This window comes from Sus scrofa, chromosome 9 (genome assembly GCF_054392235.1).
Source record: "Sus scrofa isolate SSC_HxYL_T2T_F1_AM1 chromosome 9, Sscrofa_HxYL_maternal_Yorkshire_Landrace_v2.0, whole genome shotgun sequence".
NCBI classification, from domain to species: domain Eukaryota; kingdom Metazoa; phylum Chordata; class Mammalia; order Artiodactyla; family Suidae; genus Sus; species Sus scrofa.
In genome coordinates, this window is record NC_139391.1 from 108,532,733 (window position 1) to 108,557,819 (window position 25,087).

The 25,087-nt window shown below is 38.4% G+C and overlaps 1 protein-coding gene across 6 annotated transcripts in view; it reads right to left on the reverse strand.

Moving 5' to 3' along the window:
* RELN (reelin) overlaps window positions 1–25,087 on the reverse strand; it is a 499,001-nt gene that overhangs the window by 258,905 nt on the left and 215,009 nt on the right. For all 6 annotated transcript variants that reach the window (XM_084977353.1, XM_084977355.1, XM_084977351.1 and 3 more), the window contains exons 5-6: window positions 7,538–7,570; window positions 4,249–4,327 (exon numbers count right to left, since the gene is read on the reverse strand). In XM_084977353.1, the coding sequence (XP_084833479.1) occupies window positions 4,249–4,327; window positions 7,538–7,570 (112 nt within the window). The remainder of the gene's footprint in view (window positions 1–4,248; window positions 4,328–7,537; window positions 7,571–25,087) is intronic.

The window sequence follows — 25,087 nt, forward strand, 5'->3', positions numbered from 1 at the left end:
GCTACCTGTGTGGACCAGTCCTCACAGACTAGATGAAACAGGGAAGACAGTGGCGATCTCCAGGAACAGAGGACTGGGATACCCAAGGTGGGTCCCCCCGCCCTTGCTTTTGCATTAATAAGCTCTCTAAAAACTTAGCTCCAAACCAGAAAAATGGGAGAGGGCAAGCCAAGGTTGACTGAAATTAAGTCTTCACCTTTGGTAGAGGGGGGATAATGAAAAGAAATTAGGTTGGGTTATAAAAGAATAAAGAAAGTTTTATTTATCTGATATTCGAGTTTGTAGGCAGAATTCATAACTGTGACACTTGTGTAAGCAGAAACAATTTCTGAACAGACTGACAGAAATTGGCAATGGTTGATACCTCTAGAGGGAAGAATATAGGTCTAGTGTAGGGAGGTTCATTTTTTATTTTTTAAAAAATATTATTGAACTTTTCACCAAGTACCTGTACTAATTTTTAAATCAGATCTAATAGTCAGGCTAAGTAGATAGTACATTCAATATTGAGTTGATGTAAAAAAGTTTCTCAGTTCAGAATTCCTGTCGTGACACAGCAGAAACAAATCCGACTAGGAACCATGAGGTTTCGGCTTTGATCCCTGGCTTCGCTCAGTGGGTTAAAGACCTGCATTGCCATGAGCTGTGGTGTAGATTACAGATGCGGATCGGATCCTGCATTGCTGTGGCTGTGGGGTAGGCTGATGGTTACAGCTTCGATTAGACGCCTAGCCTGGGAACCTCCATATGCCCTGGGTGTGGCCTTTAAATTAAAAAAAAAAAAAAAAAAGTTTCAGTTCTATTCCAACCAAGGTCACACACTTGAATAATAACCTGGTTGTTACATTCATCCATAATAATAGTAGTATCATTTTTTTTTCCTTTTTGCGGCTGCATCTTCAACATATATAGCCTGGAAGTTCCCAGGCTAGGGTGGAATCAGTGCTAAAGCTGCTGGCCGACACCACAGCCACAGCAACACTAGATATGACAATGCCAGATCCTTAACCCACCAAGCGAGGCCAGGGATCGAACCGCATCCTCATGGACACTATATCAGGTTCTTAACCCACTGAGCCACAACGGGAACTCCTAATAGTAATATCATTTTATGTTCCTTGCTTTTTCCTGTGTAGTCATTTGTACAGGAGATAAGAAACGTGGATATCAAGAATTACATGAAATGGGGTGCGGAAAAAAAGTTAATTTCATTAGATGAAGTCAATGGAAGCAAAGAAACTGTGAGTGATTAACTTCTAAACTGATCTCCTTTCCCATCATCGCATAGTGTGACTTTTAATTAATTCTTCTTTTTTCCTTGTTCTTAAAAATTACAAGTTAAATAGTGTATTTAAGGCTTTTCAAATACTATGGAAGAAATATGCTCATAAAAGCAGCACGTTTTTCTCCTGCAGCTAATTATTTAGTGATGTATTGAGTCGTGGTAATTTGGCCCAAAGTGACACACCAGGTCCCGAGCTTCTTCCTATCTGGTGGTGTGTGGTGTGCAGCAGAGGCACAGAGTTCTGAGTGGTCAGCAAGGACCTCCTTCCCAGTTGCACAAAGCTGCCCTGTGGTTTCTAATTCCACGGAGTAAAGAAAATCAAAGACAGTATCATAAGGGACAAAACTCACGTATCAATATGTTACCAAGAAAGCAGAGATTTCAGGAGAGTGAAAACTGCCTACGACGTTCCAGAACAAAGCTGGCCTTTGTTATTTTATTGGAAATATTTCACTGGAAAATCTGATTGTGTTGGCTTTAACATTAGGGAGCTTATGTCTATATTGACGGGGCTTAAGGCACCTCAGACCCTCATCTTCCCCTTCTCTATGATTCTGCTCTATTTTCATTAATATATATCCACATATTACATAATACAGATGTATTTAATTTGAAGTCTGTTTTTCATCCAAATGCAATGAAGGAAGATTTGGGGACTCATTTACATAAATTGGCTGAAGAACATTTTAATAACAGCGATTTGGGTCATATCTGGGTTTAGGGGAGAGACGTAGATCAATGTGCAAATATACCACAGGAGGAAGAAAGGAAGGAAAGAAGGGAGGGAGGGAGGGAACTAGTTTGTCCTAGGCAGCGACAACACACCAGGCGAGGTGCCAGGCCTTTCAGGCTCATCAAACTTTAAAACAATGCTGTAGGACAGCATTCATCTCACTTTTACCCACAAGGAAACGCGACTCAGAGAGGGAAAGCAAGCTTTTGCGTTTCTCGGGTACCCAGCTGGCAAATGGCTAGCTCGAGAGTCCAACTAGACCTGCCCGATCTCAGAAGCTCTGCTGTCTTTGTTCAACAAAGCCATCTCTCAAATGATGAGAGCTTCATGGGTTTTTTGTTTTGTTTTGTTTTGTTTTAATCTTAAAGAGGCTAGATGAAGGAGATTGTGGGCAAAAAGGGATAAAGTAAAATTACTCTGAAGGCACATGTGACAGAAGACACAAGTGCGTGGCTTTTTAAAGTTAATGAAACGTTTTTTTAAAAAACAGTAGGAAACATCATAGCTTAAGTAAAAGGGACACAAAATCTATAACTTCAGTCAAGAAAGCATCTATCAGATCAGTCATGAAAATGGGTGAAGCAAAATCAATCATGTTTTATTGATTTTAAAAACAACAGAATTTGAGCCACATAAAAGTCACATTTTGTGTTTGTCAAGAAAACTCACTGAAGAAAATGAATTAGCTTAACAGAAATGAACTTGCCTTGAAAGAAACAAATCATCTGATAACATCTATATTAATGGGATATAAGAAAGCCTAATGTCAGAAGAAGCGGAGAATTTTTCCTGGGTGAAAGTGGTGATTAAAAGTTTTTTTTTTTTTGGCTTTTTCTTAATAAAGATTTTCAATTTATTTTAAGAAATTTATGTTTAGGATATGTTCGGGGGAAATGAAATTTTGTTGATAAATTATTTCTTTAGATGGTACATCCATTGTGAGATTTTCTGTCTCTGTCTAGTCTGATTTTTGGCATATATTTATACTATCAAGATTGAAATTTCTTTCTGATAAAAGTTCCTCTATCTAGTATTGATGCACCAACACTCTATAAATCTATATGTTATCTTCAACTCTCAGGTCAAGGACCACTTTCCAAGAAAGTCCCACCAGAGTCATCCCTCCTTTTCTGGAATTGCAGTGTCTTATTTGGAACCCTCTATTACACCTAAGGATTTCTGTCCTAGATTATAAGCTTTTAAAAAATATGCATGTAGTGTCTCCTCCTCTGAATCATAAGCTCCTGGAGAGAAGGAACCACATCCCCCTTTAATGTATGATATACATAAAATAATTATTGCTTCACATTTGTTGAACAGTGAAGCTGAGGAAAAACAAATGACTATTACATGCTGACAAGTGAGGGTGAAATGGTTGTTCTCTTCCAGGTCTGGAACGTTGCTTGGATTTTAGTTGCAACTTGGTTACATTAGGGTCTAATGTATCTTGAACTCTTAATTGTGTCCACAAAAACAGTTCGTACCACAGAAAACCTACATCCAGATATTCTCTCAAATGATGCAGATGGACTGTATCTATGGGTGGGCGCACCCATTCCTCCAAAGTCAGCAAAAATACAGAAAATTGCTAACAGATTCATGCATCCATTTATATATTCAACAGGTTTCTAGTGAATGCATCTTGGTTCATCATTTCTTTGCCCTAAAAATCTCATGGAGCTGCCCCCAAACAGCCTTGGAAGGAAAGACTGGAGTATAAAGAATGAAGTAACCCAATAACAAAGAAGTTATTAGAAAGTATGACTCAAATCACCTGTCATTTCAGGTAAACTATTTCCCTTCTTTTGTTTGGCATAAATGCAATTATTAGACATAGACGCTGTGGCATGTGGAAGTTCCTGGGCCATGGACTGAACCCACACGCTGGCAGCAATCTGAGCCACAGCAGTGACGATGCTGGATCCTTAATCTACTAAGCCACCAGGAAATTCCAAGCATAACTTTTTTTATGTAAAGAACTTGTACAACTGAAAAAACAATTGTCCATACCCACGGCTTTGAGAGGCACCTAGATTCAATTCTTAAAGATGTCAAGAAACATACATACTGCAGGTGACAGTAAGCCCAGTTCCCTAGCTGAATCAGCTGTACTGATACCTTAGCCCTAAAAAGCAATTTAATCTTATGTAACTGCTCCAAGGGAGCAGTCAGTGTCATTTTTTTTTTTTTCATTATAAAAGCCAAAGTGAGGCATGATCCTTTAACTTACCATATATTTGGATTCAATTCCTGTTGGTGGTAGGAGTCAAAGTCATCTCGTAGAATAACACTGTCGCTATGAATTTCAGCTAAAAGAAAAACAAAGCATTTAGAAGAGAATTATACTAAACAGTAGATGTAGCTACAAAAAAGTGTCAATATCCTGCATTGATGAGGAATAATGGTATCTTAAATGAACACTGAATTTTATTTTATTTTTAACATTTTTTTTCTTTTTATAGCCACACCTGTGGCATATGGAAGTTCCCGGGCTTGGGGTCAAATTGAAGCTGTAGCTGCAGCCTACACCACAGCCACAGCAATACCAGATCCCAGTCACATCTGTGACCTACACCACAGCTTGCTACAACGCTGGATCCTTAATCCAATGAGCAAGGCCAAGGATCAAACATGTACCCTCATGGATACTAGCTGGGTTCTTAACCTGCTGAGCCACAACGGCAACTCCAAAAACTAATATAAATATATATATATATATATTATTATTATTATTTGCTTTTTAGGGTAACACCTGTGCCATATGCAAATTCCTAGGCTAGGGATTGAATTGGAGCTACAGATGACAGCCTACACCACAGCCACAGTAACACAGATCCAGCACAGCTCATGGCAATGCTAGATCCCCAAGCCACTGAGGCCAGGGGTTAGACCCACATCTTCATGGATACTAGTTGGATTCATTTCTGCTGCACCACCATCAGAACTCCCCAAAACTGAATTTTAAATAAGCAACTGATTACATCTGCTTTGCTCCTAATACCACTAAGGAAAGTAAACTCTGCTGTTTAGAAGTCTGGAATCCAGAGTTCCCAGAGAGACCCTACCAAGATGTCACCAGGTAGCAGAGGGAAAGCCAAGGTCAGCATTAACCTCCAAGAAGAGGTCACCCAAGACTTGGCCCTCATAGCTCGACACACCCAGAACAGAGTCAATGTCAAACTCAGTTTAAAGCTTTGAAGGCAAAAGACTATTGTGGCTATTTATTGTCAGCTAATATTGCTGCTGTTTACTAACCCATTTCCTCTTCTTTCCTTCTATCCATCTTGCCCTGGCTTGCTTTCTCGCATTCTCTATATTCACTCATTTTTTTTATTTAATGTGTTTCAAATTGTTAACTTTTTTTTTTTTCTCCTCAGAGCTGCATAGGAGAAATTATCAACATGAATAAGTAAAACTCCCAAATCAAGTCATGTGAGAAGTTAGGAGGAATGCCAGGGAACCATCCATAGTCTTAAATATATTATCATTGCACTTGAGATTGTATTAAATACTTATTTTTCAGCTCTAGAAGAACTTTAGGCATGCCAAAAGCAAATTACGTTTTCATAAACTATAGAGTATGTACTATTTCCACTGAATAGGGGTTGGACATGTAAAAACAATTTCACGGCCAGCTACCATGTAAGTGGGCTTGTTTTTAAAGTTGCATGAGAAATGATTATTATTTCTACTTGAGTTGTAAAAAATGAATTTATTGCTTAAGAACCTGCTCATCTGATTCCCATGGTTTGCTTGGGAAATGTGTTTCAGTTAATATAAATTCTCTGGGCCTGTACCACCTGGTTTGGACTAGTTTATATATATGCCTTTTGGGAAGATTAAAATCATATGATCTTATCAATAAAAAATAACCCTCAATTTTTATTTTTTTTCCAAAGTGTTATGTTACTTTTTTTTTCCCCTTGGGCTCACTCAAATACAACTCAGTGAACTCACTGGGTAATTAAAATCACCTCCAAATATCAGGAAGCACACTTCCAAGTTCTCTTTGGTGACACTGCCTCCTGCAGCCATCCTGGCTCTCTTTATGCCAGGTATGCCAGCAGGTAAGCACATAATGAAGTCTGGGAAACCAGTGAATCAGCACGTATGGAGAGAAATGGCTGTTCGAACTTGAAGCCTTAGGCCCTACAACAGGGAAAATATGGATTTTCACTGGAGAGAACACTGTGATGGCTTCTGTGTGTGGGAGTGATTTAATGATTCCTCTGAGTGATTAGATGCAGCGCCTGAAATGCCTACGGGGTACCGCTTTCTCAAATACCCAATGTGGCCGAGACTTGGCCGGGCCACTGCGGGTCACCAGCCCGCCTCAGCTGCCAGAGGCATGCTTCTAAGTGCTTGCGTTCCTCTGCCAAAGAAGAGGAGCCCCAAGCTGTAGCCTGACATAAAAGTAGAACTTCTCAAGGCAGATTTTCCAAAGAGAAAAATAAATTAATTGGATTTATAGGTTGAAAGGGAAAGCCCAAGAGACAAATACTGACCCATCTGTAAGTCCCGCAGTGAGAGACATCTGAAAAGGTTGGAGTCAGCCAGGATGGTTTCTTTTCATTCTTATTAAATAGTGCAGTGTAGGAAACCACTTTAAAAATAAGTCCTCACTGTCACACATGAGAAATTTAACTCTTAAAGATCAGTTGCTTTCTAGAGATACATATTTTTTAATAAAGGCATGGGTAAACCTCGCTGATTATTTGTTCGGGTATTTATTTCTTTCCAAACACTATATTATCATTGATTATACATTTTACAATTCAAATTCATTTAATCTTTATAACAACCATAGGAGTAGGTATTATTACTATTTAATTGAGGCACAGAGAAGTTAAGTAACATGCTCAATAGCACATTGCTAGAAAGTGGTGAAGCAGAGATAAATCCAAGAAGTTTGGTTCCAGAATCTGTGCTCTTAACCACTACACAACCCTGCCTCAAGAACTGTGGCCCACTCAGTGCACGGCTGTATGAAAAGATCATGAGAAAGACAGGAGGTGGCAACTTTACCTGGTGCCATTAAACAAAGCTCTTAGTTATGTAAACAAGCTCATTTCAATTGTTTGAATAAATGGCCAAATGGATTTCTCCTTCTATAACGCAGTACTACTTTGAGTAGATATCTCAAATCTGAAATGACCTCAAACCTTCCACACTCACTGCTCCTTACCCACTGTCTCCATGTGCTACTATTTATGATGGGTAGGGGCTCTGGGAAAAACTCAGCATTAAAACACTCTGTCAAAGACCACCCTCAACAGGATAAATGTCCTAACAGGTTCAAAAGTCCTTCCATTAGCCTCAGTTGGGCAGTACGATTGCCTCCTTGGTGAGGTCTGGGTTCAAGTATATTCTGGGAACCTGAGTCTGATTTCAGTGAATGGTGCGTGAATCACAGAAGGCAGAGAGTTCCCTCACCTCTCTATCATCTGCTCACACTGCAGAGGAGTGAGACAAGTAGATCTGGTACTAAGGTTAGTGACATTTGGGTCTCAAATACTTACCTAGATGTGGGTGCACTGTGGCTTCTGTTGGAGCTGGACCAAGAGGGAAAAAGGGAAAGACAAAGACAACTGATCAGCAACAAGAGCAAAATTCATTACTAAACAATCACAAATACAGTTAGAAAACTTGATCATAACAAACAATTTAAATGGCTAGAAAGAATGTTTTTTTAGGTGAATAAGAAGAAAATACCAATTGATATCCTAAAATAAGAAGTCCGGAGTTCCCGTCGTGGCGCAGTGGTTAACGAATCCGACTAGGAACCATGAGGTTGCGGGTTCGGTCCCTGCCCTTGCTCAGTGGGTTAACGATCCGGCGTTGCCATGAGCTGTGGTGTAGGTTGCAGACGCGGCTCGGATCCCGCGTTGCTGTGGCTCTGGCGTAGGTTGGTGGCTACAGCTCCGATTCAACCCCTAGCCTGGGAACCTCCATATGCCGCGGGAGCGGCCCAAGAAATAGCAACAACAACAACAAAGACAAAGACAAAAGACAAAAAAAAAAAAAAAAAAAGAAGTCCAACTTGGTATTTAGTCATTACATTTAAAAGTCATGCGTTACTCCTAAAGTAAAAAGTAGAACCCCTTACATACAGGACAGTTACTCATTATACACGTTTAGTCAGTTCAGTCACACACAGTAAACGCGACGTGAACACCCACGATGTGCCGTGGGCTGTTCTGGGTGTGGGGTATAGAGACAAAAAGCACCATGCTTGCCCTCAAAGAGCTTACCATCTGGTGGAGACAACCACAACAGAGTGTGGTGAGTGCTCTGGGAGGGCGCTCAGAGGCCCTGGGTGGGAAGAGGGACAAGGGAGGCTGCCCAGGGAGGACGACTTCTCTGCTTTTTGAAAGACTAATAGGAGGAAGATTGGTGGGGGAAGGGAGGGGAGTGAAAGTGAGATGTTAGAGAGAATGGCCTTTGGGAAGAACCACAACTTCAGCATGACTGGATGAAAGGTTAGGAGGAAGGCGTGGAAAACTGACGTTGGGAAAAATGGGAGGCCAAGATTATGGAACTGAACGTTAGGAAATGTGGACTTTACTGCGAAAGCATGATGATCTCCCAAACACTTATTAGCAAAGGAGTACCTGCATTTTAAGGAAGGGCACTCTGATAGGAGTTAGGAAATAAGGGACACTGTGGCCAATCAATACTTGGCTTATGTCTTTTTCTCAAAGGACTTCCAAATTCATGAAGAAATACTGCCAATTCACTATCTAAAAATTAGAACTCATGACAGACACTTTAAAATCTTTTACATTAAAGAACAACATCATCTAATTATTTTTAATTTTTATTTTATGATTTTCATTTTTTCCATTATAGTTGATTTACAGTGTTCTTTCAATTTCTACTGTACAGCAAAGTGACCCAGTTATATATATATATATATATTTTTTTTTTCTCACATTATTCTCCATCATGTCCCATCACAAGTGACTGGATATAGTTCCCTGTGCTATACAACAGGATCTCATCGCTTATTTTAAAAATTAGTTTCCAGGAGTTCCCCTTGTGGCTCAGTGGGTTACAAACCCAACTGGTATCCATGAGGACGCAGGTTCCATCCCTGGCCTTACTCAGTGGGTTAAGGATCCAGCATTGCTGTGAGCTGTGGTGTAGGTCACAGATGTGGCTCAGATACTGCATTGCTGTGGCTGTGGTAGGCCGGTGACTGTAGCTCCCATTTGACCCCTAGCCTGGGAACTTCCATATGCCCCAGGTGCGGCCCTAAAAAGCCAAAAAAACAACAACAAAAAAATTAGTTTCTATCATGATGGTCAGTGCTTCAGTTACGTTAAATGAAAAATTCAGACTTGGCATTTTAAAACTAGAAACTGATGCTTGTTTTACTGCTACATACCAACGTATTATATATATTACAAAAACACTTGTGTTCAGTTTATATATGTTCTATGGAAAGTGTCATAAAGTTGTTAGTATATACATGCAAATATTCTGAATCATCACTAGTTTATGGAACTTAAAATAAAGAAAAATTTCATCATTTTGTATTTTATGCCAATAATTACTAAGTTGTAGAAGAGTTTTACAAAGGTTCATTGACCTGTTAATCCTAATTTAAAATTTTTTTGAAAAGGAAAATTGCCAATTATCCAATAATCAGTGACAAAAACATGGCACACGGATGCATGCTCTGTCACTAATATCACACTGCACATGAGTGAGCTGAATTTGAAGATCGAAGGGTAGCTAGAGTTTACTTGCAAAGTCATTGGAAAAGTTAGGAGAATTTGTGTTGAAATCGAAAGCTTTAACATATAAATAAATAATGATTTGATATATTTTCCTAATATAATCAATATGCAAATTGTAATTGCAGTTGACAATTTTCTAAACTGTCTGCAGAAACTCCCCCAAATTTGAAGACTACCTTGTTGATGTTGATAACTTTGGAGTTGCTTTTCATTCAATGTATGTAATATGCCTGTGAATTCCATGTTAATACTAGGCTGACACAAGAGTGAATGACTAATTAGAGATAGTTTGAAAGTGATATATTTTTGTATCAAAGTCAGTTCTTTAAAAAAAAAGATGGGCAAATTTTGCCAAAGTGGATATGGATATTAAAGGGAAATAATTTTTAATATTCAACTTAGTTATTGGAAGACCATTAAGTAGGAATAGAGTACATGGACATGTGAATCTTGTTTTCAGCTTTAAGATTTACAAAAATCTTAATACAGATCAAGTATTCCAATACTTAAGATGTGCTGTAATGTAAAATAGGCACCAGATTTCAGATAGGTAGTACAAAAAAGTAAAATCTCTCATTAATTTTATATTGATTACAATGTACTGAAATGTTTAATATATTTAAAAAAAAATTTTTTTTGTCTTTTTGCCTTTTCTAGGGCCACTCCCTTGGCATATGGAGGTTCCCAGGCTAGGGGTCGAATCGGAGCTGTAGCCGCTGGCCTACGCCAGAGCCACAGCAACGTGGGATCCGAGCCATGTCTGCAACCTACACCACAGCCCACGGCAACACAGGATCCTTAACCCACTGAGCAAGGCCAGGGACTGAACCTGCAACCTCATGGCTCCTAGTCTGAATCGTTAACCACTGCACCATGACGGGAACTCCTGAAATGTTTAATATTTTATATATTCTGTGCTAAATAAGCTACATGATTAAATTTACCTTTTTTTGGTTTTGTTTTTTATTTTTTAATTATTTTATTTTATAATGATTTTAATTTTTTCCATTATAGCTGGTTTACAGTGTCCAGTCAATTCTCTACTGTATGGCAAAGTGATCCAGTCACACATACATATATACATTCTTGATTTTGTTTTTTAAATGTGGCTACTGGAATATTTAAAATTGTACCTGTGGCTCACATTATACGTCTATTGGACAGTGCTGAACTGGAGCTCAGAGGGAGATCTGTACTGCTCATCAACTAGAGAAACATTATCACACAGGAGATGGTAAAGTCATGGAAAAAGACCAGGATGTCACTCAGAGGGAATACAAGGAATACAGGGAATCAAAAAAACAAAGTGCAATGAAGAGGTAAATATGCATTTAAGGGACTAGTAGAAGAAGGGGAGCTAGGAAAGGAAACCAAGAGAGAATTCGTTTCACTATAGAAATTAGAAAGTGTTTTAAGAGAGAAGAGGGTGAAAGCAGAGACCAAAATAATCCTAAAAATGCTGGTATCTACTGAGGACATCCTGTTATCAAGGCACTGTGCTAAGTAGAGTTTGTAGAATAATTGAGAGAATTTGGCTTCAGAGGCCACTCTCTCTTTTTTTTTTTTCTTTCAAATTTTAAAGTTTTATTGAAGTACAGTTGATTTACAATGTTGTGATAATTTCTGCTCTACAACAAAGTGATTCAGTTATACACACACACACACACACACACACACACACACACACACACACACACACACATTCATTCTTTTCCCACATAGATTATCACGGAATACTGGGTAGAGTTCTCTGTGCTATATAGCAGGTCTCCATTGACCAGTCATTCCATATACCTCAGTGTGCTATTATGCAGACTACTTTTCCAAGAAAGTTCATTGCAAAGAAATGAGCTTTTGTAGCACCTAACAAGGGACTTGGACCAAGGGGAAATTTTTTTGTTTGCTGTGTTTGTTAGGATATCATGGCATTTTAATGTGTCCTGTATAAGCAACTTTACAAAAGCAGGGGGGTGTCTCTGAATTCATGGGATAAATTGTTAAGATGGGGAGGAAGTAATACTGATATTTATAAAATACGTAACTTGAAAAAAACCTGGAAAATAAGTTGTTTAAATTAAATCTAAAATGTATGGCAATTATCAGTTAGGAATATTTTCTAGTCAGTACAATGGTTAATAGGTAAGTGTAACAAAATATCTGTTGAGACATCACTTAAGTTACCTACTTGATTTTAAATGACTCTAGTAACTAAGGCCTAGACACAATAAAGAGAATATTATGCCTTAGTCTACTTTAATCTAAGGAGTCTAACCAAATTGATATCTTTCTTTCCTACATTATTTTGGTACATGGCATCTTTCACTGAACCACCTCCAATATAATCATCAGGGAAGGGCCATTCAGGAACCACCCCCTGATCAGAATCTCTGGTATGGAAACTCAGAATTTGTATTTTTAAAACCTCTCCAGAAGATTCCGATAAAAAGCCAACTTCAAAATCCATTGTCTTGATCACACAATCCAGCATGTATTTTTACAGCATGCAGAACTGTTCTCTGTATTAGGTTTATGTCTGTTTTCCCACGAAGAAATAAGTTCCTCCTCAATAGCACAAAAGAGGCCCACCCGAGACACAAGCCTAAGTTGGAAATAGATTACTTAATTGGTTATAGTAATCACTTCTTGGTTATAGTGTTTTATGATATTTTAGAAAATAAATACTTGATTCAAACTTTTGAAAAATGCCAGAATATATTCATGATGCTGTCAAAATGTCCTTCAGTATAAGTCATCTGGGTAGTTTAAATACCCAACTGGGGAGTTCCTGATGTGACTCAGTGGTAATGAATCTAACTAGTATCCATGAGGATGCGGGTTCGATCCCTGGCCTCGTTCAGTGGGTTAAAGATCCAACATGGCTGTGGCTGTGGTGTAGGCTGGCAGCTGCAGCTGCAGTTTGACTCCTAGCCTAGGAACATCCATATGCCACAAGTGCAGCCCTAAAAAGCCCCAAAAAAACCAAACCAAAACAAAAAAACAAAAAAACCCCACCCAATTAATGTCCACTTGAATTTAATTTAACAAATTTAAATCATATTTTCAGTCACTAATTAGAAAGACTCAATATTTTAAAAAAATATATATATATAGCCACTGTCTGAGATAACTAAACATTATTTCCTCACAATGAGGAACATGGTACACATTAAACACAGGGAAATGAAAAGGAGAAGTTTCCTTGAAAAATATTCACACATGTATGGTGTAAATATGCTCCAAAATCTGGAAAAGTAATGGGCCTGGGAAGCTTATATTAATCATCTCTCAGTAACTCACTCTATCAATCTAGTTTTAGGCAGTATAAAAGAATTTTCTTGTAGGAAGTTCCCCATCCTTTCTACATCTATCAGGATAAATGTACCACAGAAAACTTAGAATAAGTAGCCTGAAGAAGTATAATATGGTTCAACATCATTTATTACGCTCTCTTGGATAGTACCTGCTTGACCTCATACTACTGACATGGACGAATTACTAAGATCCTGAATTATGTGGACTTGGCAAAGAGGTCTTTACTCTTTCCTTTATTAAGTATAAAATGTATGTTGAGAGAGGTCCTAATTTGTCAACCTTCCAGTGTTACTAATTTGTCAACCTTCCAGTGTTTACTTACCTAGTGGCATATCTCCAAGTATACCTTTCCTGATCCTTTGCCATTGAACTTACTCATCTTTCTAGATTGCATGAATGTTTTTATCTCAACATCGTGTTGGTCTGTTACTGATTCTCTGCCCCTACACCCTCACCCACTTTGGTCCAATTTCCCAGATCCTTTGAATGTGAAATTGCATGACTGACACTAGCAACCACATAAAGTTGCCAAATGGCTGAAAGTGGGAAGCTCTGTTTCTAGGAAAGAGAGAGAGCATAAATATTCCTAAAGAAGCAGGTTTTGGAGAAAATAGGACCGAATACACCTTTAACAGAAGTATATAGCACATCTCTCTCAGTTGCTCCCAGGTGTCTCCACATTCTGATAAGAAGACCAGGTCAGAGGACTGGCCGCAGGTAGGCAGAGGAGAGGATGCTCTGGTAGTGAAGACCCTGCTAGTTTTCAGAGGGGACTGAACCAGGGAGACAGGAAGACAGCCTAGCGTGGTTCTGTACCCAGAGAGATGACTGAGGGGGGAGCTTTACAGCATGGTTCTGCTTTAGTTTCACTGGTGAGACTCATGAGACCATCAATGAAGGCTGGACAGAATTTTAGACTGGGAGGGACTCATTTTTCATCCTGATACAGAATGTTAACAAATATAAATATTCCTAGATCCAAAAAAACAATCAGTTGTACATCCTACGCTACAGAAAAAAAATCACTTTTGAGAAAAATACCTGGAGTCCATTTTGGTTTATACAAACCCTTGATTACTCTCAAAATCATTGACCTTTTCATAAATGTTGGGGCAATTCAGCTTAATATGAAGTTTCTACCAGTAACTTGTAAACTCTTATAAACAGTGCAATAGTTAGAATACAAAGTTTCAATGATGTTTTAAAGTACAATGATCATAGGATACCACATCCTGCAGTTGGATTTCATGGATCAATCCAAGGAGTTCCATGAGTATTGGCAAGGAGAAATAAACCCATCTCATAATTTCTGAATACCAATTAATTTGTCACTAATTCTAGGCAAGATGTCAATATCACTAGCTGTGTTAATAGAACATATAAAGGGTAAATAGGTTGTGTGTTTCAATGAACTCTGGATCTCCCTCAAAATATTAACACATCACTGTAATCTTCACCCACAAAGTTAATGTCACTGAGATCCACAAACATTATGGAAACTATGTCATTGTAAAGCTTCATCAGGTTCAAGTAACTGGTCTAAATTGGAAGTTAAATTTAAGATGCATCTTGATAAAATTAACAAAAAATCGACTTAGTCAAAACTACATATAAAATATGAAATGCTCAACAGGAAAGTTAAGATGAAGATTCCACTTCACTTTAAAAAATAAAAGCAAGCCAAAAGAATGTAAGAATCATGACAGAATCTCATTACAACCTCTATGTTTTCTAAAGGCATGTTTCCAGCAAAGGATTAGGAATGGCATACTTGGCTTGTTTTTACTTGAAAAGGCCAAACACCTTTAAAACTTTAAAATTATCAACACAAATTGGTAGCATTTTCCCCAGGAAAGTATTAAAAAATGAGGATTTATGTACTTTCATTAGTCAAACATCTCCAGAGATTAGGTAAACAAGAAAAAATTTAGAGTAAAAATCATTCATAAGTGTGCACTGACAATTTATTTTTCCAGGTTCCTTTAGGTGTTTGTGATAGTGCCACTTAAAAGTTATTTGTCCTCCATCCAGGTTGTGTTTTGGTAAAATACAGTTTTACCTCAATAACAAAATGCTTCAGTGATATTCTAGATCTTTGCTTAGCCAAACATTTCTCTAGATGCTAGGATACTATTAAGAGACCTGAATATTAGTTATATAGTTTTACTAAGATTTTATGAGCTATATAGAGGGGGGCAAGAATGGATTTTTTACGTGATAAGCTAATATAGAGGAAAACAAACCCGTCATTGTTTTTAGGAAATACTTTAAAAAATTTGTTTGAAAAATATACTCCTTTAGAGCTTCCTTTTTATTCAGTTGTTCAATCCTTGAAATGGTTTACTAATCTCCATGAGTTATCATAAGAAAAAGAACAGAACTGCCTTGATTTAATACAAGAACTCGTACTAATGCAAATTTGATTAAAAAAATAATTATGCCAAGAATAGTGAAGGTGAATGATTATTATGTGAAACAACTTACAAGATAAGCAATTTACATCATAAAGATTGGCCTAATAGGAAAGCGAGTAAATTTAATGGCAAAATTTTCAAAGAAAAATCCTGATCTCTTTAAACAAAGTTATTATTTATTTGTTTAAAATACAAGTACGAAAAGGATGTAATGACACTCTGTTGAGTAAATGAAAAAAAGTACCTGTGTGCTGGTGCTGGTTATGGAATCACAGGAGTTGCAGACCCTTCTTAAGGAATATCTTTACTTTTGGGGGGGAGTAAGACTTTTTTTTATTAGTTTTTTATTTTCCAGTGTGAGTTAATCTGAGCTTTACTATGACGTGAAAATAACCAGTTAACAATCCCTTTCCAAACTTTAAGCACCGCTAATATTAAACATCTATTGCTTGGCACTACATAGAGTTACTCTATGAATACGATCTTTCATTTACTACATATATTTTCTCTATTCTCTCCAATTATTTAGAGATTCTCACAGATTGTAATTAATAATGTGCCTTTATGACCCTAGCAAGAGAGGAATAGCTGAACTTTGCAGATAGAAGTGGAAGATTAGAAAATTTCTGTGAACTTAAACAGGAAGCAACTGGTTTCATGATTTCATTTGGATCTTGGGGCTCACAGCTATGCTTTTCTTAACTGTATTCTAATAGCTTAAAGCTTTGGGTACATTTTAATAAAGATCATAAACATCGATTATTATATGGTTTTTCAGTATGAAACTGAAGCAGAAATTCTTCCTACCATCAATTCAATTTGTCCAGGACACAAATTACATGCTGAAAGTAAAGTTTCATTTCTTGAAAAGCATTTCTGTGTTCATGCTCATTCCAAAGCTGAGGCCACCAGCCTTTCATGAGATCACAGCAGTCCTGAATAAACACCTTAGAAAGAATGAGGTCGTTTTTAATTCCCCCAAAGATTATTCTTTTGACAAAAGTGTTTTTCTTTCAACTGACTTATTTTTGAATGAAAGTTCTGAATAATCATGTGACTCCAAAATACATTTTGGCCAACTTGTTCAATAAAGTATTCAGCGTGAAGGATGGAGATTTCAATATGCTGGACAGAAAAGGAAAGGGATGTCTGAAAACAAATTAAAGGAATGGTTAATGAGCTTTGCGTTAATATCTTTGATTTTTTTAAATTTATTTTTTATTCCTATTTCCCCCAACACCCTTTTTTCCCCACTGTACAGCATGGGGACCCAGTTATACATGTATGCGTAATTTTTTCTCCCATTGTTGTGCTGCGTTGTAAATATCTAGACATAGCTCTCAGTGCCACACAGCAGGATCTCATTGTTAATCCATTCCAAGAGCAATAGATAGTTTGCATCTGTTAAGCCCAAGCTCCCAATTCCTCCCACTCCCTCCCCCTCCCCCTAGGCAACCACAAGTCTATTCTCCAAGTCCATGATTTTCTCTTCTGTGGAAAAGTTCATTTGTGCTGTATGTCAGATACCAGATATGAGTAATATCATATGGTATTTGTCTTTCTCTTACTTCACTCAGTATGAGAGTCTCTAGTTCCATCCATTTTGCTGCAAATGGCATGATTTTGTTCTTTTTATGGGTGAGTAAAAAGAACACATCTTCCTAATTCAATCATCTGTCAATGGATATTTGGGTTATTTCCATGTCTTGGCTATTGTGAATACAGCTGCAATGAACATGCGGGTGCATGTGTCTTTTTAAAGGAAAGTTTTGTCTGGATATATGCCCAAAAGTGGGATTGCTGGGTCATAGGGTAGTTCTATGTATAGTTTTCTAAGGTACCTCCATACCGTTCTCCACAGTGGTTGTACCAGCTTACATTCCCACCAACAGTGCAGGAGGGTTCCCCTTTCTGCACACCCTGTCCAGCATTTGTTATTTGTGGAGTTATGAATGATGGCCATTCTGACTGGTGTGAGGTGGTATCTCGTGGTAGTTTTGATTTGCATTTCTCTAATAATCAGGGATGTTGAGCATTTTTTCATGTGCTTGTTGGCCATCTGTATATCCTCCTTGGAGAAATGTCTATTCAGATCTTTTTTTTTTTTTTTTTCACCTTTTCTAGGGCCACACCCACGGCATATGGAGGTTCCCAGGCTAGGGGTCTAATCGGATTTATAGCCGCCAGCTTATGCCACAGCCACAGCTACGTGGGATCCAAGCTGCATCTGTGACCTACACCGCAGCTCATGGCAATGCACGATCCCCAACCCACTGAGTGAGGCTAGGGATAGAACCCGCACCCCACAGTTCCTGGTCAGATGTGTTAACCACTGAGCCATGATGAGAATTCCTATTCAGGTCTTTTGCCCATTTTTCAACTGGGTTGTTGGCTTTTTTGCTGTTGAGTTGTATAAGTTGTTTGTGTATTCTAGAGGTTAAGCCCTCATCAGCTGTGTCATTTGAAATTGTTTTCTCCCATTCTGTAAGTTGTCTTTTTGTTTTCTTTTTGGTTTCCTTTGCTGTGCAAAAGCTTGTCAGTTTGATGAGGTCCCATTGGTTTATTTTTGCTCTTACTTCTGTTGCTTTGGGAGACTGACCTGAGAAAAGATTCATAAGGTTGATGTCAGAGAACATTTTGCCTATTTGTTTGATGGTATCTTGTCTTATATTTAAGTCTTTAAGCCATTTTGAGTTTATTTTGGTGCATGGCGTGAGGATGTGTTCTAAATTCATTGATTTGCATGCAGCTGTCCAGGTTTCCCAGCAATACTTGTTGAAAAGTCTTCTTCCCATTTTATGTTCTTGCCTCCTTTGTCAAAGATTAATTGACCACAGGTATCAGGGTTTATTTCTGCATTCTCTATTCTGTTCCATTGGTCTGTCTGTCTGTTTTGGTACTAGTACCACACTGTCTTGATGGCTATGGCTTTGTAATATTGCCTAAAGTCTGGGAGAGTTATGCCTCCTACTTGGTTTTTGTTCCTCAGGATTGCTTTGGCAATTCTGGGTCTTTTGTGGTTCCATATAGACTTTTGGATTGTTTGTTGCATTTCTGTGAAAAATGTCATGGGTAATTTGATAGGGATTGCATTGGATCTGTAGATTGCTTTGGGTAGTATGGCCATTTTTACAATATTAATTTTTCCAACCCAGGAGCATGGAATATCTTTCCATTTCTTTACATCATCTTTAATTTCCTTGATTAATGTTTTATAGTTCTCGGCATATAAGTCCTTTACCTCCTTGGTCAGGTGTATTCCCAGGTATTTGATTTTTTGTGGTGCAATTTTAAAAGGTATCTTTGAGTCAGGCAAGTAGTATGTATATGATGACAGGAACTTCTTACAAATAAAGGTATTATGTTGTAGGATCTATAGCCCTGAATCATTTTAGAATTCATAGGCCCTAGGTAGTTTTGCCTCAGGTATCTCTTCTCCTAATTTGAAATTCAAATGTATGAAACTTTCAAAGCTAAATATGACAAATTAGACACGGTCTGTGAAGTTACCATTTAATGAGCTATGAACCTGGACTTTCATCTCCCCAGGAATAATTTCTTTATTACTTTTTTGTATTTTATTACAATAAAGCACCATTTGACCTTCAAGTATGATAATTAAGCTTCCAAAAATGTTATAAATTTATAGTGAAAATATTTCTCCCTGTGTTCAGGAATACACTTGTGATCAGTATAAAAGATTACTTAATATTTAAAGACAGCTAAATTATACACAGAACCAGAAATATTAGGAAGCATTTTTCTCTTCCCTTCCTTTCCTATTTCCCTTCTCCATTTGATTTGTATCTCATAACAACTCATATTCTCATAATAACTCACATTCTCAAATATATGGAATATGAGCAAAAGTAAAATATATCTTTATAACCTGCAACTGGGGGAACAGAGAACTCTTTCAGGTAAGACTTCTGCTACTAGGAGCTGTCAATAAAGAGATCTTAAACCCTAAAACCTGGAACTCATTGTCTTGCCATGCTCACTTCCTGGGGTGGGGGGGAGATTTATATTTTTTTTTTCAAAACTTTGCCTATGATATGAATAAAAGTTGTTACCGTTTTTGTTTTTTTGTCTTTTAAAGGCTGTACCTGTAGCATATGTAGGTTCCCAGTCTAGGGGTCAAATCGGAGCTATAACCACTGGCCTAAGTCACAGCCACAGCAACATGGGATCTGAGTTGCATCCATGACCTACACCACAGCTCACGGCAGTGCCAGATCCTTAACCCACTGAGCAAGGCCAAGGGATTGAACCTGCATCCTCAAGGGTACTAGTCAGGTTCATTACCAGTGAGCCACAACAGAACTACAATACTATGTAATAATTTTTTAAAATCTTGGATATTAGAGAACTTAAAAAGATGAAGTTCATGGTGCAGAGGAGAGAAAGTACAGGTATAAATTGATCTGTACCCTGAGCATATATGGCCTTTATTTAAAAAAATTTTTTATTATAGTTGATTTACAACGTTCTGTCAATTTCTGCTGTACAGCAAAGTGACCTAGTCATACACACACACACACACACACACATTCTTTTTCTCATGTTATCTTCTATCATGTTCTATCACAAGTGGGTAGATATGGTTTCCTGTGCTCTACAGTAGGACCTCACTGCTTATCCATTCTAAGTGTAACAGTTTGCATCTACTAACCCCAAACTCCGCATTTATCCCACTCCATCCCTTCTGCCCCTTGGCAACCACAAGTCTGTTTCCCATGTCTGCAAGTCTGTTTCTGTTCTGTAGATAGGTTCAGCTATTATACGGCCTTTAAATAACATTAAGAGATGGGAAGAAAAATCATTAGGATCATCGTTTGTCATCTTCATCAAATAACAACAATAATAACGACAATACTAATTCTACTACTAATAATATGAGCAGGAATAAGAAGAAATCTTGTTGCTAATGTCAGCAGAAATTTGCTAGAGGTCTACCAATATCTATTCTCTTCTTTAATTTCACTGGACTATGGTCCCCAGTTAGAAGTATATTTCTCAGAGTCCCCTGCAGCTCTTATGTATGACAAAGGAATTAATTTTGGCCATAAGGAGGTGAGAAGTGACCTGGGTCACTTTCAGAGTTGGGTCATGCCCTTTAAAGGAACGGGCATGCTTCCTGGCCCTCTACCCTTCCTGCTGCTATGACATAGACCTTGGACATGGAAGTTATGCTCTGTACACAGCAGAGCCACTCGACCAGCCCTGGACCATCTATCTCCTGACTGCTTTATGAGACTGAGAAATAAAACACACTTCTAGCCATTTAAGCCACCTACAATTTGAGGCTTATACTATAGAATCTTAGTCTATAGGCTAATGCAAAGAGTTCCTTATGGGCTGGAAATGAGGTCCCTTTGAGAAAAGGGTATCCTCTCTGTATCTCAGTCATAATCCTAAAGGTCAAAACGGAAATTAGAGCTGATAAGACTGTGAGTTCCTACAACTAGAAACTCCGGACTTGTCTATCTCTACACTCCCATGCCTGGCACAACTTCTGATACATGGCTGCTTTGAAAATGTTAGTTGATTGGTTACTAATAATATCAGTAAGATATTGTTTCTAAAACCATTGCTGCTGGAAAAAAAATCTAATGTTCTAATGTTCTCCTCTGTTTTCTCCCCTCTGAGTCATTTATGCAAAGGTTATTATCTTCATTTTCTCTTACTTTTCACTTTTCTTTATGTACCTAAGGAAAAACTGTATAATTTGCCTTGTTATAAAACAGATGTGAGGCAGCTCACAAAGAATGGCAGACAATTGAGTAAGACAATAGAGTGGGAAAAGATGATAACAAATCAGAGTTGGAAAAACTACCTCCAGTGGAGATAAATATGCATTATGTGTGCTCTGATGTCTTAAGTTTGGTTCTGAAGCTATAAAGTTATAGAAATCAAAGAGTTCATAACATAAAAAGCACTCATATTACTCAGGCAAAGGGTGGCTATATCAGACAGAGACACTTAAGGGAAGTGTCTCCTGTGGTTTTTTAGAAAGGGGACACTGAGCAATGCAAAGAATATCATTTAAAATAACATCCATCCAAGAGTGAGTTTTGCAGGGCTATTCCTAATGAAGTCCATTAGGAGTTCCCGTTGTGGCTCAGTGGAAACAAACCTGACTAGTATCCATGAGGATGCAGGTTTGATCCCTGGCCCCGCTCAGTGGGTAAGGATTCAGTGTTGTCGTGAGCTGAGGTGTAGGTTGCAGATGCGGCTAGGATCTGGCATTGCTGTAGCTGTGCTTTAGGCCAGCAGCTCTAGCTCCAATTAGAACCCTAGCCTGGAAACTTCCATATGCCGCACCTATGGCCCTAGGAAAAAAACACCAAAATAAATAAATAAAGCCCATCAATGCAGAAGGAGTGCATAATGTTTAAATATGATTGTAAAAATAGTTCTAAGAGTATAGGAGGTGAAAGTTGGCTGGGAATTAAAGAAATAATAGTAATTAGAAAATTTGGAAAAGGTATATCTGCTCTATATGATTCATTTGTTCCTTCACCTAATACTAAGTGCCAGGCATTGTGCAAGATTCTGGGGAAATAAAAACAAGCCCAATTTCTGCTTAATTAAGAGTTTGAAAGTGCAGAAGGAGGAGTTCCCATTGTGGTGCAGTGAGTTAAGGATCTTACTGCAGCAATTCAGGGTGCTACAGAGGTGTGGTCTGGCCTGGCACAGTGGGTTAAAGGATCCAGCACTGCCACAGCTATGGCTTGGGTTGCAGCAGCAGCTTGGGCTTGGACTCAATCCCTGGCCCAGGAACTTCCATATGCCATGGGTGTGGCCATAAATAACAGCGCAGGAGGAAATGCATGTAGAAGTTAACACATGACAATGCAATACTAAATTCAATTAGTAAGTATGGATTCATGATAAAAATACAGATGACTTAGGAGGAGAGACTTGAACTGGATCTTTAAGGATGAGAGCAACTTCATCAGTAAGATGGAGGAGGTAATGCAGAGGGTATTCCAGGGAAAGAAACCGTCACATATAACTACAGGGATGGGGACAGGATGGCATGTTTGATGAAGTCAGTGCTTTTTATGACTGAGTTTGGTGTTAGGTGAGGCTGGGGAATAGGGAGAAAGCCTACATGCAGAGATAAGGATGGAGAGAGAGGCAGGGTCAGGTCACAGAAGGCCTTGAAAGCAGGCGAAACAGGGCAAATGGAGGCAGTTATAGGGTTTGTGGCCGGGAGGGAAAAAAATGAGGTCCATGTTAAAGAACATTTTGATAGATGTGTGGAAGTCCTGAAACAAAGAAACAGCAGTAGATACAGAAAGAAAATAGTTTAAGAGATATTAAGAAGATAAAACAAATTTGTCTTCGCCACACTGAGTATAGACACGGATGAAAGAATGCAACAAAGAAAGAAATATTACCTAGGTCTCTGTTTAGTGACTGGGTTGAATATGTCACTGACCAGAACTGCAATAAAGGGGATGAGTTTGGGGGAAATGTCAAGTTCATTTCAGAATATATGGAGTTCAAGGTGCCTATGGAATCCAAATGTCAGTGCCTAGTAATGATAACAATATCTAACTTTATAGAGGATTTATGTGCTAGCCACTGTGCTATGTATTTAATCCTCACAACTTTACTGTGTTTCTTCTGAGCATAGAATATTGTGCCAGGCTCTTGGTAATGGTACTAAATGACCCAAAAGGTGGGTATTATTATTTCCTCTATTTCACAGTTAGGGAATCAAGACTTTGAAAGATTATATAGCTAGGAAGTATCAAATTAGAAATTAGAACCCAGGGGTATACAGCTCCAAACTCTACTCTCTCAATGACTTCACATTACTGGCTCTGGGAGTAGGCACCAAGCAAATGAACAGAGTTCAGGGGGATGAAAATCAGAGGTGTAAGTGAGACCACCAGGGATAATGCACAAAGTCTAAAAGAAGCCCCAGGACAGAATCACAGCCAACCCCAGAATGTATCCGTGGGAAGTGCAGGAACTCATGGAGGGAGAAGGAGCAGGGAAGCCAGGCAGGGTGAGGACCAGAGTCCTCTGAATTGGCTGGCACCTCCTGGTTACTGATGACCTGGAGGATGACTGTTTGCGTGGTGTGTTGGAAGTCAAGGCCAGGTGATGGGACTAGGAGTGAATCATGAGAACACACACTTCTCTTTCAAGAAGCTGGAGTGGGAGGGAGAATGACGGTGAGAGTACTTGGAGTCAAAGACAGAGTTCCTGCTCCAAGCTGCAGTGGCCTTGGCATGTTTAGGAAGAGGCTGACCATGTGGGAAAGAGAGGCCAACAACTGCTGAGCAAGGCCTCAGAGGAGATGGGGGGAATGCCATTGCACTGAGTTTCTGCTTTTTCTCTAAATATATTTTGGTTTTTCTCTTCTGGGTTTGGAGTAGTGTATCTATAGCATGATCTATTTAAGAACAGGATGTGAAACTGCCTTATATTGCCACACAATTCCCATGTGGCTGATATAATGGCGTCCACATTTATCTACAGGGACACAGTATAATAAGTGTTAATTAATTAATATTAATGAATTCCATCTCTTACAAACATGATTATGAAAATCTGTATTAATTATTACATTAAACAACTGAATCTTTAAATGTAAAAGGGTGGATTAACAGGTTACATGAAATAATATTTCATGAGCCAAAATGAAATTGTAATTCATGTGTGTTTACAACTGCTTTGCTCTCCCCTAAATAATTACATAGATCCAAACCTCAGCTTTGTCCTTCAAAATATGGAGGAACTCAGCAGATTATACAGCAGCTAGAGTAGAAAGTGTACTTCTATGGACATCCAAAAGAACTCAATGTCAAATTCTTCTCGGGCATAAATCTTGGTGTTTTGACTTTGGACTAGATAAAGCTGTCAGGGGAGAATGTATATAGCCCTGAGAACTGAAGAGAAGCCTGTTTAAATCTATGTTCAATCATCTTAGAATAAATAGCACCGGTCCAAAACAGCGTTCTTTAGGAAATTAAAAAAGTAGTCATACCCACCTAGAGCTAGTAGCAAGGAATTTGACTATGGCCCCTGTTTTGGCCCTTTGCCATTGCCCTTAATCTTGTCTGTTGTCAGGATCACTTAGAGACACTTTTTGCCAGCCACTGCCCCAGAAGAGCTTCTGTTCTTTTCCCCGTTGGGTAGTTTGTGAGACCTTGAAGCAAGGTTGGGGGTTTCTGGATGATTCGACCAGAGCATCCTAATTCCGCTCTCTTTGTGAATTACAAAATGCAGGAATGTCAGGAACAGCAGTTCCAACTGCTAAACTGAAATGTAAACTACAAAATAGCTACAGGCAAAACAGATGTCTTTAGCAGGCTAAGTTTTATCACTGGGCACATTCAAGTAAAACACATCATTCACTATTTTTCGCTTAAAACTCAATTCTGACCATTAGTCAATTTCCACTTGTTCAGCCTGAATTAATAAAAAAAAAAAAAAATTGCATCTCAGGGTATTAGAGAGAGTTGCTGAGCAATCAAGGATAGCCAAGGGAAGATTTTTTGATAGATCTGATGTATAATTTATATAACATTTGGGTAAAACGGGTACTCTCTCTCCACCCCAGCTTTACTGAGGTATAACT